General features: G+C 39.5%; 1 protein-coding gene across 2 annotated transcripts in view; it reads right to left on the reverse strand.

Moving 5' to 3' along the window:
* Positions 1-13,998, reverse strand: part of slc12a2 (solute carrier family 12 member 2) — a 220,522-nt gene that overhangs the window by 70,337 nt on the left and 136,187 nt on the right. For both annotated transcript variants that reach the window (XM_034192967.1, XM_034192966.1), the window contains exons 14-15: positions 6,185-6,340; positions 3,096-3,195 (exon numbers count right to left, since the gene is read on the reverse strand). In XM_034192967.1, the coding sequence (XP_034048858.1) occupies positions 3,096-3,195; positions 6,185-6,340 (256 nt within the window). The remainder of the gene's footprint in view (positions 1-3,095; positions 3,196-6,184; positions 6,341-13,998) is intronic.

Here is a 13,998-nt window from a genome sequence, read left to right on the forward strand (position 1 = left end):
GATCTTCACTTAGCCTGGAAAAAGAGTCTGTTGCCTCTATAAAAAAGCCCTCCGTAAAGCTAGGACATCTTTCTACTCATCACTAATTGAAGAAAATAAGAACAACCCAGGTTTCTTTTCAGCACTGTAGCCAGGCTGACAAAGAGTCAGAGCTCTATTGAGCTGAGTATTCCATTAACTTTAACTAGTAATGACTTCATGACTTTCTTGCTAACAAAATTTTTAACTATTAGAGAAAAAATTACTTATAACCATCCCAAAGACGTATCGTTATCTTTGGCTGCTTTCAGTGATGCCGGTATTTGGTTAGACTCTTTCTCTCCGATTGTCTGTCCGAGTTATTTCATTAGTTACTTCATCCAAACCATCAACATGTTTATTAGACCCCATTCCTACCAGGCTGCTCAAGGAAGCCCTACCATTATTTAATGCTTCAATCTTAAATATGATCAATCTATCTTTGTTAGTTGGCTATGTACCACAGGCTTTTAAGGTGGCAGTAATTAAACCATTACTTAAAAAGCCATCACTTGACCCAGCTATCTTAGCTAATTATAGGCCAATCTCCAACCTTCCTTTTCTCTCAAAAATTCTTGAAAGGGTAGTTGTAAAACAGCTAACTGATCATCTGCAGAGGAATGGTCTATTTGAAGAGTTTCAGTCAGGTTTTAGAATTCATCATAGTACAGAAACAGCATTAGTGAAGGTTACAAATGATCTTATGGCCTCAGACAGTGGACTCATCTCTGTGCTTGTTCTGTTAGACCTCAGTGCTGCTTTTGATACTGTTGACCATAAAATTTTATTACAGAGATTAGAGCATGCCATAGGTATTAAAGGCACTGCGCTGCGGTGGTTTGAATCATATTTGTCTAATAGATTACAATTTGTTCATGTAAATGGGGAATCTTCTTCACAGACTAAAGTTAATTATGGAGTTCCACAAGGTTCTGTGCTAGGACCAATTTTATTCACTTTATACATGCTTCCCTTAGGCAGTATTATTAGACGGTATTGCTTAAATTTTCATTGTTACGCAGATGATACCCAGCTTTATCTATCCATGAAGCCAGAGGACACACACCAATTAGCTAAACTGCAGGATTGTCTTACAGACATAAAGACATGGATGACCTCTAATTTCCTGCTTTTAAACTCAGATAAAACTGAAGTTATTGTACTTGGCCCCACAAATCTTAGAAACATGGTGTCTAACCAGATCCTTACTCTGGATGGCATTACCCTGACCTCTAGTAATACTGTGAGAAATCTTAGAGTCATTTTTTGATCAGGATATGTCATTCAAAGCGCATATTAAACAAATATGTAGGACTGCTTTTTTGCATTTACGCAATATCTCTAAAATCAGAAAGGTCTCGTCTCAGAGTGATGCTGAAAAATTAATTCATGCATTTATTTCCTCTAGGCTGGACTATTGTAATTCATTATTATCAGGTTGTCCTAAAAGTTCCCTAAAAAGCCTTCAGTTAATTCAAAATGCTGCAGCTAGAGTACTGACGGGGACTAGAAGGAGAGAGCATATCTCACCCATATTGGCCTCTCTTCATTGGCTTCCTGTTAATTCTAGAATAGAATTTAAAATTCTTCTTCTTACTTATAAGGTTTTGAATAATCAGGTCCCATCTTATCTTAGGGACCTCGTAGTACCATATCACCCCAATAGAGCGCTTCGCTCTCAGACTGCAGGCTTACTTGTAGTTCCTAGGGTTTGTAAGAGTAGAATGGGAGGCAGAGCCTTCAGCTTTCAGGCTCCTCTCCTGTGGAACCAGCTCCCAATTCAGATCAGGGAAACAGACACCCTCTCTACTTTACGATTAGGCTTAAAACTTTCCTTTTTGCTAAAGCTTATAGTCAGGGCTGGATCAGGTGACCCTGAACCATCCCTTAGTTATGCTGCTATAGACGTAGACTGCTGGGGGGTTCCCATGATGCACTGTTTCTTTCTCTTTTTGCTCTGTATGCACCACTCTGCATTTAATCATTAGTGATCGATCTCTGCTCCCCTCCACAGCATGTCTTTTTCCTTGTTCTCTCCCTCAGCCCCAACCAGTCCCAGCAGAAGACTGCCCCTCCCTGAGCCTGGTTCTGCTGGAGGTTTCTTCCTGTTAAAAGGGAGTTTTTCCTTCCCACTGTAGCCAAGTGCTTGCTCACAGGGGGTCGTTTGACCGTTGGGGTTTTACATAATTATTGTATGGCCTTGCCTTACAATATAAAGCGCCTTGGGGCAACTGTTTGTTGTGATTTGGCGCTATATAAAAAAAATTGATTGATTGATTTGAATGGCGGTTTTTCACTTTCTTCCACATTTTTCTAGTTTTCTTGCCATTTTAAAGCATCTGAGGTCATTTCAGCTGAGCAGCCAATCATTTTATGGACTTCTTTATATGTCTTACCCTCTCCAATCAACTTTTTTAATCACAGTACAGTGTTCTTCTGAACAATGTCTGGAATGACCCATTTTATTCAGATTTTCAGAGAGAAATGCATTAAAACCAGCAGGTACAACATTTGCTGCCTTCCTCAAATAAGTTCCACCTGTAAGGGTGGAATAAGGGTCACAGAAAGAAAAAAGCAGACTGCTATTTTTTGATCAGCCAAATATTCCTTTCTTCACTCTCTGGAAAGTAATAAATGTGACAAAAAAAATTATTCTTCATCTTTTGATTTGGAATAGAACGTGCAGTGTTCCCAATGCATTTGTGTGTATGGAAATAAAAGCTATTTTAAGGATTTTGAGCTTTCCTTACTTTTTTTTTAAACGCACTGCTATTATTTTGAACAACTGTAGATGACCACCATTTTGTGCCATGCCAAAGGTCAAAATGTGCATTTCTGGTCTCGGTGTCATCCTCTAACTTAGCTACAGCCAAGTGGCTGTAAAAGCGACAAATTTATTATGTCATATGAAAGTCTGTTTAGTTATTTAATCCATTATTTTGTGATTTATAATTTTATTCATCTTAGAACACGTTGGAGAGAATTGTTTTAATTATAATGTCGACCTGCAGACTGATCACTGGCCTAATGGTTCACCGTAACCCCAGTGGTCTCTAGACTTTCTTCCTGATGAGTACCTGAAGTTCTTGATGTGGTCCTCCACCGCGCTGAGGTGCAGAGTGTGGCTCAGGGCCTGGTGGTACATCAGAGCCTGGGTCGATGAGCCCCAGTTCACATCTGGAAGGCAAAACACATGCAGACACAATCAGACAGTGTGTTTGTTTACGGTTCATCTGCTGGAGGCAAAAGTCATCTGACACATGTGGTGTTACAGTCGGTGAGGACACCCCGCATGTGTGTGTAGCTGCATGTCACACCGTGTGTGTGTATGTATGTATATTCAGAGTTGCAAGTGTAACAAGATGGGTCACGCACGCCGCCAAGTTTGGAACAACAAGCACAAAATACGACAACGGAGACCCTGGACTGTTCAACAACTGAAGTCGTACATGAAGCAAGAATGGGAAAGAATTCCACCGACAAAGCTTCAACAATCCTCGCTTACTGAGTGTTGTTAGAAGGAAAGGTGATGTAACACAGTGGTAAACATACCACTGTCCCAGCTTTTTTGAAATGTGTTGCAGGCATCCATTTCAAAATGAACAAGTATTTGCACAAAAACAACAAAGCTTATCAGTTTGAACATTAAATATCTTGTCTTTGTGGTGAATTCAATTGAACATAGGTTGAAGAGGATTTGCAAATCATTGTATTCTGTTTTATTTACATTTTACATAACGTCCCAGCGTCATTGGAATTTGGGTTATAAGTACATCCTATAAAGGCTCTGAGGCCCACTGGTGCTGGTGTTTATCCATGGATTCCAAACACATCTTCAAGTTATTTGTTTTGTATAGCCAATAGGTTTAGTTTGCATTTAGACTGACAGGAAAAACAGGAAATCCTCTTTGTGGATAAACTGGAACCAATTAGACTTTGGTGAAAGCTTCAGGCAAGGTGCCGTGATGAATAAAAAGGTCATCTTTTCTATGAACAGAAAAGATGACTTCGTGCAAGTGGCAGGTTTCAACATTACAGTAACTGAAGTGCTCAAAATAGATATTTTTGACTAGAATAAACAAAAATGACCAGTTTTGGAACTTCAAGTCACAAGTATATATGTGTGTAGTTTATAAATGTTATTGAATGGGGTGTAACAAAGCATTGTGTATTGTGTAGCATGTATCCCGTCTTTTTTCTTTCTTCTCCTCTGTACTGACGCCATGAAAACTCAACTACTGCACGGAAGAAATAATGACCTCTTGCAGAAGAATCACAATTTACTTATACAATATACAAATAGAACACATAACTTCAAGAATTACATTTTATACTTCAGAGTAATTTGTTTCTTTAAAGTTAAAACAACCACCGTAGATTACTCTCTACATAATTAGTGGGATCAGTGTTGTTGGGAATACTGCATTGTTTGTATCCATGACACAATATGTACTGTGGATATGATACAATATGTATAGAATCGTACCCACGACACAATATGTATTGTATCGCGGAGCTAGCGTTCTTTCTAGGGATGTCCCGATCAGGTTTTTTTGGCCCCGATCCGGTTCATCTGATTTTGAGTATCTGCAGATACCGAGTCCCGATCCGATACTTTAAAAAACTGAATGAACAATGAACAAATGCTAAATATAGAATAATTTCATTTTAATCACCTTATTTTATTATTTATCACTTAAACAGTGCACTTCTCCTTGAGGTAGCTTCAACAATCAAGTAATAACCTACCAGACTTTAAAAATGTACAAATTTCCATGTTATTTTATTCGTCTAAAAATAATGTCAAAGGTTCCTTATGTTAAACAAGAAATTATCTAATCTGAAATAACAGGTGGTTTTAATTTATAGATGAAAGGTTTTTAAAGAACCAATTATTGATTTAGCTATTTTAATTACAAGTGTTCTAAACTTTTTTAAACAGTAATCAGAAATTTTGAGGTAACAAACAACAACGACAACAACAAAAAACATTTCCAAGGATTTTTCTTCAGACACGTTGTTTCTGCACTGATCTGTGGTTCAAATCCCTGCCTGACTGGAAAATCACTAAGGGCCCTTTTGCAGGGTCTTTAATCCCCTATTGCTCCCGGTGTGTAGTGAGCGCCTTGTATGGCAGCACCCTGACATCGGGGTGAATGTGAGGCATAATTGTAAAGCACTTTTAACGAATGCAGTCCATTTACCATTTGTACAGACCAGTGGTTTCTGCCACTAGTCTTCCGTGTTTTGGCCCCACACGTCATTCCTATTGGACAGCGCGAAGCTACGTCACAGCTCAAAGTGTCGAAAGTTCAAAAGTCAACTTGAAAAGTAAAAGGAAAAAAAAAACAGCTTACATTTGCTTCCTGACAGTCCTCAGTGTCCCTCTGATGCTTTATCAGTGTTCAACAAGTTCAGAGCAGCGCAATGAATGAGAATGGAGACTGAAGCTCTTTAAGACGCGCTCCTAAATGTGATAAGTGCGCACGTCGCTCGTGCGCACATCATCTCTCGCTCCGTTTTGCAGACAACAATCACGGGACAATTTGTTTTTTTCTTTCTGTTAATCAGATGACAGATCGTCGTCCTGAGGACTTGGTCAGCACTGGGTCCTGCTGCGCACGGAAGGATGACTGAGCAAGAGTTTCGGTGGGAAAGTGTCCATCATCCTCTTGTCATTCCATCAAGGCGTCAGGCTGAGCGCGTAAACATACAAACAGCAGTTCTGCAAAAGAAACTTTGCGCATGTAACTCCCCCCACCTCTGCCTGTTTGAACTTATGTTTTTTCTTTTGTTCAATTAAAGAAAAAAAAAAAACATTGGGTTGAACTTTGACCGTATCAGCCTGCGGACAAGCGGCAATGCACATTCCCGTCAGAAGCGTCGCTTTTGGCATATCTAAAAAGCAACACGTGTCACGCCTCTGATGCTTCTGAAGCACGAAAAGCCCATTAATCTGCAATAATGAGCCTGAAATAGTGCTTATCAAAATAATGAGGATAAAATCTATATTGGATTCCTGATCGGGATGCAATGTTCGATTTCGATCAAGTCTGAAACCACGTGATTGGGCCCGATTTCTGATCATGTGATCGGATCAGGACGTCCCTAGTTCTTTCACACCCCTACTGTTGAAATGGTTTGAGCAAAACCTCTTGTCACTCACCTGGCTTCTTGTGGCTGACATAGATGTAGAGACCCATGACGATGACATTGGTGAGGAGCGCGGCCCACCAGTTGATGACAAACATCACAACACAGCACAAAATGGCTCCAACAAGAGAAACCCACATGTTGTAGTATTTGAAGCTCGGCCTCCAGCCTATGACGGCAACAAAAAAACAAGTCACGATGCTGCAATAACACCTTAAAACCACATAAGGGTAAGCTTTGCAAAATTAATAACTATGGTAAGCTGAAGTAAAGCAGACCATGTTAACAGTGAATAAAACACATTTTTCAAATAAAGTTAAATTTGGGCCACATTAAATCAAATCTGGTATAAAGTAAGTTCAGCATAAAATAGTCACCTACCATTGTTCAAAGGTTATATGTTCTTCAAAATTATAACTGATGCTGATGGGACTTGCAATAGCCAGTGCTGCTGGTTAAGAGCATGGATTTGTGTGTGGGTTAAAGAATGGGGAGTTAGCACAGAACATTACAATACACAAACTAAAACTTATTTACTGGGTACCAACGACACTAGACTAGCAAGATTTTAGTGATGGGATACAGCAGGACTGCGTTGTTACACAATGGCAGAGTTGAAAACAAACTACAGGACATAAAAGGTACATGGACTGTGCATTACTCTGTGCACCTTGCACAATTTTTAATGTGCCTCAAAGCAGGCAGAGACTGGCCTTTGAAAGGCTAGAAAACGAAAGAGGGTTTATTGCTTGTGCTTTCAGAAGCAGTAAAATCCATTAGTAAGTGCTGGCTGACCTCTAATTTAGTCATGTACCAGTTAAGTCCATGTAGTTATATGGCCTGCTTAGAAGAATTAGAAACAGATTGAGAATCTGTACCTGGAGTTCTGCTAGAGCTTTGGTATTGAGAGGGAAAAAGCACATAACTCGATATGAACAGTCCTCAACTCCAAGCATTTCACACAACTCTTCATAATACAACAAGAACTACATGTGTAAACAGCTTGAATTTTGTAATCAGAAAGTTCTATACATGATCGCCAGTAGTCCCCACCCTAAACAGCCGTTATAGGACAACCAGATGTGTTTCCTCAGCCATATTACTGGTATTTTCCATCAGCCGCTGGAATTCTAAATTTTTAAAGAAAGCTATTTGTTTGACTTTTAGCTTGACAGTACTTCACCGCTGGTAAGAGACTAAATTGTTAGAAATTTACAAACACAACCTAAATTTCCCAGGTTTCATCTTAACCCTTGTAGCTGATGCATGCCTTGCAGTTGAAGCTGAAGGTTTCGGAGGCCGGTGAATATTCTTAATTCATAACTGGGATTTGGTTGTTCAAGTGGAACTGTTAAATGTTTTGACTGCTCAACCACAACACTCCAGGCTTATCTAGCCTCAAGGACAAATTGCCCCATGTTTACCTCCAGAGGAATGTCCTCAGGCTCTGGTGAGATTATTTGGCTCCTCCTTATCTCAACCCACAAAGACAATAAACTGACAGACTTACACATGGACAAGACTGAAGCATGCTCCATATTTTTTCCCTTTACCTCCCTTCCTGCTCCCCCATCACTTTACCCCATCCCGGCCACCGCTCACGCCACCTCTCCCCCCCCCCGGGGGCTGCGCAGTTTTTCCCCCAAGCTAGCGGCGGCACGACTCCAGTAGCAGTGGCCTTTACCCGCTTTACCTCAATTCGGATGACGGACTGCTTCAAGTTTAGTACACATAAACAATGTCAAATGTATATGTGTTGTCTTTAATTTTGATATGTGCCATTATTACGGTAAACAAGTAATAATTGTGGATTAATTGCTGTATCTTGTCTGAGGTAATTGGAGTGTAAACGTAATTGCCCTTTTTTGGATCAATAAAGTTGTCTGAAGTCTGAACCCTCTGGAGTCCAGGGTATAATTGGCCATTTTTGACCACTTTTGGTTTTACCTTCATAATTTACCTTTAAACAAACAAACAAACTCTGACTTTGCCTTGTTTGATGTCATTGTGTTCAATCCACTGTTTTCAATTTCAGTTGATCAATCCACTTGGGATTGTTGGTTTTACTTTGTTTACATCATGTGTTTTTCCACCAATGATAAAGGGGAAGTCTTTTTTTACCTCCTCCGGCCAGAGAAAGACAAAGACAAAGACGAAGATGTTCGCGTACATGCTGAACGAAGCGCTTCTACAACCAAATAAGTGGGCTGATGACCATTTTTGATTGGTTTGGGTCACGCATTTTCCACCAAATGACAAAAGGAAAGTCATGTTTTTTCCCCCTTCTAATTGCTCTGCCCAGAGAGCAGAAAAGAGGGAGAGAACTCCCATTTGCGCACATGATGAATGAAGCGATTGCGTGAAGTGTCACTCCACACGTTACCATAATATTCGGGGAAAAGCCTGGCAAAAATTATTAATCCTAATTCATGTTTTACTGGGCCTATAAACAAAATCAAAAAAATTGGTATACAGTTTAAAGTCTGCACTTTCAAGACACATTCAAACGGAAACAGAGTGTGGGGTATTTGATAGGAGGACCACGTAATTTGGTCATGTGACTTTGACGCGTCTATGTGTCAAACGACTCCAGAGGGTTAAATTGTCTTGTTTTGTGCAAACCCAGAGACATTCTGACTGCAGTCAGACTAGATCAGATCTGAAAACATGTGTTGTGCTACTGTGCTAAACCACACTACAGAACCGCCTTGGGTACTGGATGGCAGGCACTTGGGCTGGGGTCTAAGGGTGGCGGGACCCCAGAAACTAAATTAATTTTGTATCTAATGATACATTTTCAGCATCTCCTGGAAAAAAAAAAAAAATCTCAAATGAAGTACATATTGAAATGATCCTAGATTCAACTTTCATTTACCATCAATGATAATGTTGAAATAAAATATGATGTGGAAGTAGGACCTGGAATGATTTTCCTTTTAATTGTAAACCAAATTATGCATCAACTCAGAACAATTAAACTACATGAAATTCATGAAGACTGAAAAGACTGTTAAAGCATTTCAAAAACCACAGCTAAAGCTTGCAGAATATTTTGAAAATCATGGTAAAAATATCAATAACATACCTTACAGTAACAAGGTCACTTATATTCTTGTGTAAATTCCTGTAAATCCATTCAAAGCCACAATGTCTTTTTCCAATAAAATAAAGTCTACATTAATATAAAAGAAAAAAGTCACAATCTTGTCTGAAATCCTGTTTGAACAGCACAATGTTTATTTTACAGTGAGAAAAAAAAAAAAAAAAATTCTTACCATATTTCCTGAGGGCACAAGATGCAGTTTGCTTTTCCTGTTTCTTTTATCTTTCGGATGTGTTCATGAAGACGAACTTTAAATTCAAGCCAGTGCCAATTCCTTGGATTCTTGTCCTTATTAAACTTTTTCACACAGTCTTTCTCATCATCTTCCCTCTGTCCGACGTCGATCCATGACAGACATGCCGCAAAATTCTTCTTTTACCCTTGACCGCTCTAAAAGAATGCGATGTCCATATGCTACTTTTAGCATAAGAACAGTATCTTGGAGCAGACACACAGCATCACCGTAGCAACCAACCAGTCCCGCTTTATGACAACTGTCATAACAGCCACGCTTTGAGGCATTTTTCTTCAGTGAGTTCTGTGGATCTGTTAGACAGATCAGTGTCCGTGGATTTATAAAACTTGCACGATGTTGTAAAAAAAAAAAAAAAAAACGCTTTGCGATAGGCATTATAAAAACTCAGTGATGATCCCGATTACAGAGTACAACACAAACACCCCCACTCCACATGATGAAATATGCAGAATTCTGCAGATCCGCTGAGGTTTCACAGCCCTGATTACTGGGTGCAGTGTTGAGAAATGTTGGTTTCTCAGAATGCAATAGATGGAGAACCACACCCTACTTTTTCTGGGTCAGGCTCAAAACTTCTCAATCACCCGATATCCGTGTTGAGGTCAACAATCAAGATGATACCACAACTACAAAAAAGAGCTTCACCACAAAATGGAAATGGAAGGGACTGTCCTTTTAAAAAAATAAATAAATAAAAACACTCCCCTAAAAGGTTCTGGAATAACATCCTATGAAATGAGTAGACAGAGATCACCTCAGGCAGGAAAACAAGGATGAAAGCAACCGTGGACGATCTAAAAAAGACAAGTTCGTCTGTGATGCAAATTAGAATGGTTAAATGAGACCAGGTCATGAGTCCACTTTAGAAAGGATTTTATTTGCAAAGAGCGAAATGTCATGAGAACAAAGAGGAAGTGAAGATGATGATCGTGAAAGTCTGGCAGTGCATCACTGAGTCCGTTTATATCTGTGGGTTGTAGACTGCAGGTACACATTGAGTGTTTTTTCACCTCAGAGACCAGCGCCATGCTAACAGACTAGTGTTTCATCTTAGCAGATTTCCACTGCAAACACCACAGTCAAAATAATGATGTGTCAAGGACTTCACTCGCCCTACGAGACATGATGCTCTGGTCCAAAGGGAAAGAGACTGCAACAATAGTGGCAAAGTTCAATTTCAGTTTGTACAGGGGTCGAAAGATAAAGTTGCTCCAATGCTGGTGAAAAAGTCTGGTTTGCACTCATATAGTTATGGAAAAAATATTTTCCACCATCGGTTATGTGTAGTTATCACATTATGAGGTAACATACACCACAGAATGCAGTTAGTCTGACACGGTCTAAACTAGTCCATTTAATGATCCTATTGGTCACAGTCAAGAGGCAGAGAGTGATGCTGCATTGCTAATTTTGTCTAAGGTCACTCATTTTAAAAGGTGATATAGCACGTCATAGTCACGATGTGCTATCAATAGGTTTCCATTATTTTTTGGTCACAACAAATTTTTAACCTCAATATAACTGATTTCACACATGATTTGCAAGGTTAAATTAACTGCTATATATTTAAATAGTATGTCAAAAAACAAAGAATGTGTAAATGACAAGTGAATTAAATATTAAATCAATCAATCAATCAAAATCAATCAATTTTATTTATATAGCACCAAATCACAACAGTTGCCCCAAGGCGCTTTATATTGTAAGGCAAGGCCATACAATAATTACGGAAAAACCCCAACGGTCAAAACGACCCCCTGTGAGCAAGCACTTGGCAACAGTGGGAAGGAAAAACTCCCTTTTAACAGGAAGAAACCTCCAGCAGAACCAGGCTCAGGGAGGGGCAGTTTTCTGCTGGGACTGGTTGGGGCTGAGGGAGAGAACCAAGAAAAAGACACTCAGTGCATCATGGGAACCCCCCAGCAGTCTAAGTCTATAGCAGCATAACTAAGGGATGGTTCAGGGTCACCTGATCCAGCCCTAACTATAAGCTTTAGCAAAAAGGAAAGTTTTAAGCCTAATCTTGAAAGTAGAGAGGGTGTCTGTCTCCCTGATCTGAATTGGGAGCTGATTCCACAGGAGAGGAGCCTGAAAGCTGAAGGCTCTGCCTCCCATTCTACTCTTAAAAACCCTAGGAACTACAAGTAAGCCTGCAGTCAGAGTGAAGCGCTCTATTGGGGTGATATGGTACTATGAGGTCCCTAAGATAAGATGGGACCAGATTACTCAAAACCTTATAAGTAAGAAGAAGAATTTTAAATTCTATTCTAGAATTAACAGGAAGCCAATGAAGAGAGGCCAATATGGGTGAGATATGCCCTCTCCTAGTCCCTGTTAGTACTCTAGCTGCAGCATTTTGAATTAACTGAAGGCTTTTCAGGGAACTTTTAGGACAACCTGATAATAATGAGTTACAATAGTCCAGCCTAGAATAAATAAATGCATGAATTAGTTTTTCAGCATCACTCTGAGACAAGACCTTTCTAATTTTAGAGATACTGCGCAAATTAATATAAAAATATTAAATATTAAAATGGATGATTCTGCAAAATTCAACATTTACGTCAAGACATCAATCTTTAAAACAGATAGTTTGTTAATCTGGATATATGTAATCCACCCAGAGGAAAGGAACAACTGGCTGTAAAAGATTTGCAAGCATGCTTTAACAAGAGTCATCAGAAGATAACATATCACACACGCACCCCCCCGCCCAGTCGCCATAAATCAGGAATACAAAGTGTCGCAGATCACCTAAGTACGTCCTAATGCTAAATACGGATGAAACTGGTCAACGGGTTCTTGAAATGTCACACTAACAAGACTGGCAATGACAACTGCTTTAACCCTCTGGGGGCTGGGACCAAGCTATATTAAATTATAAATAACTTTTTAACGATATGAGATAGAAACTTACTTTTTTTGCTGAAAAGTTAACTCCACAGACTTTCGATCCACCGTCAGCCATCTTTGCACTCCTCAGAAGTTGTGTGATGACGTGCGCAATGTGAGTGTCCAATTGGAATTGATTCACCGTCACATGGTTTTCCAAAATTCAATCGGAGGGCAGATTTACCTCACGTGATAAACCAAAGCTCGTTTCCAGGAGTGATATCTTACTAGTTGGCCCATTTGAATAGCCCCCTAACTCCTCCAATGCTCACTGCGCCATTACGCACAGCGAAAGTGAAAGCAGACGGAGAGCCTGGCATGACAATCTCACATGCTCAAACAAAGAGTGTGTAACTATCAGGATTGCTCCACTAGTTTGCATTTGAATGTTACTGGATTACTCTGTGGCTCTCTCCCTCTGGCGTAAAACACTGTTTACCATATCAATGGGGTGAGGGAGAGGGGCCGCTCCTCAGACTGGAGCATAAACGCATAGACCATTTTGTATATATACTGTTCAAAATGTGCATTTGTGTTTATTGTTTGAACTTTTGTTGTACAGTCATTCACACAAGACCTCAAATTACCTTTATAAAGTGTCAAAACAGTTGTTTATTATAGTTTGCTGTGTGTTTTGAATAAATGTGTGTGGAATATAATTTTTCTCTTTACTTTTTCCTGTGTTATTTTTGATTGTTAACCTTTATTACACTTATAAAACACAACAAAAGCATATATATTATGAAAGAACAGGTTGTCCCGAAAAAGAAAAGACAAAATTTGATTGTGGGATGCAGGGAGAGCTATTAACAGCAATAATAAAAACACCAGGCGAGTAAACTGTCCAAAAAAAAAATGCGCTCGGACCCAAGAGGGTTAATATCTCGCTGTGACCTTGAAATTGACCTCAAGGTCACCATAATCAACTGGTGTTGGGGATCACCCAAGCACACCCTTACGTTAAAAAGGAATGAAACTGGTCAACTGGTTCTTGAGATATTCCGCTAACAAGGGTGGGAATGACAGTATCTTTAATATCTCTCTGTGACCTTGAAATTGACCCCAAGGTCACCATAATTAACTGGTGTCAGGGATCACCCAAGCACACCCTTACGTTAAATATGAACAAAACAATTAATTAATTAATTAATGGCCACGCACACCACCTTCATGTCCGGGTGCGAAAATCACAACATCAGTATGGCTGTGCTGATTAAGAACGTACCCAAATGATTACTGATGGATATTTGGTGTTATTGGTCATAATCACTACAAAATATTTCTGTCCCGGTGGTGGTTCTGTACAGTTATAGAGGAAAAACTGATTTATCACAGCGCTGAAGGTACTGTACAATCCAAATTGTGGAGCAATATCACTGCAACTGCGATACTGCAGTATCACATCACATAACTATGCAGATACTGCAGTACCCTTAAAAATGGGGGCTCTCAAAGAGAAGCACTGCTGTTCCTACACCATAAACATTAACACACAGATGAAACCATACCAATGTACCTAAATCATAAATATACCTACAAAATCCCAATTACAGTACAGCAATGTGCGGATCTACAT

Source organism: Thalassophryne amazonica, chromosome 17, assembly GCF_902500255.1.
Source record: "Thalassophryne amazonica chromosome 17, fThaAma1.1, whole genome shotgun sequence".
Taxonomy (NCBI): domain Eukaryota; kingdom Metazoa; phylum Chordata; class Actinopteri; order Batrachoidiformes; family Batrachoididae; genus Thalassophryne; species Thalassophryne amazonica.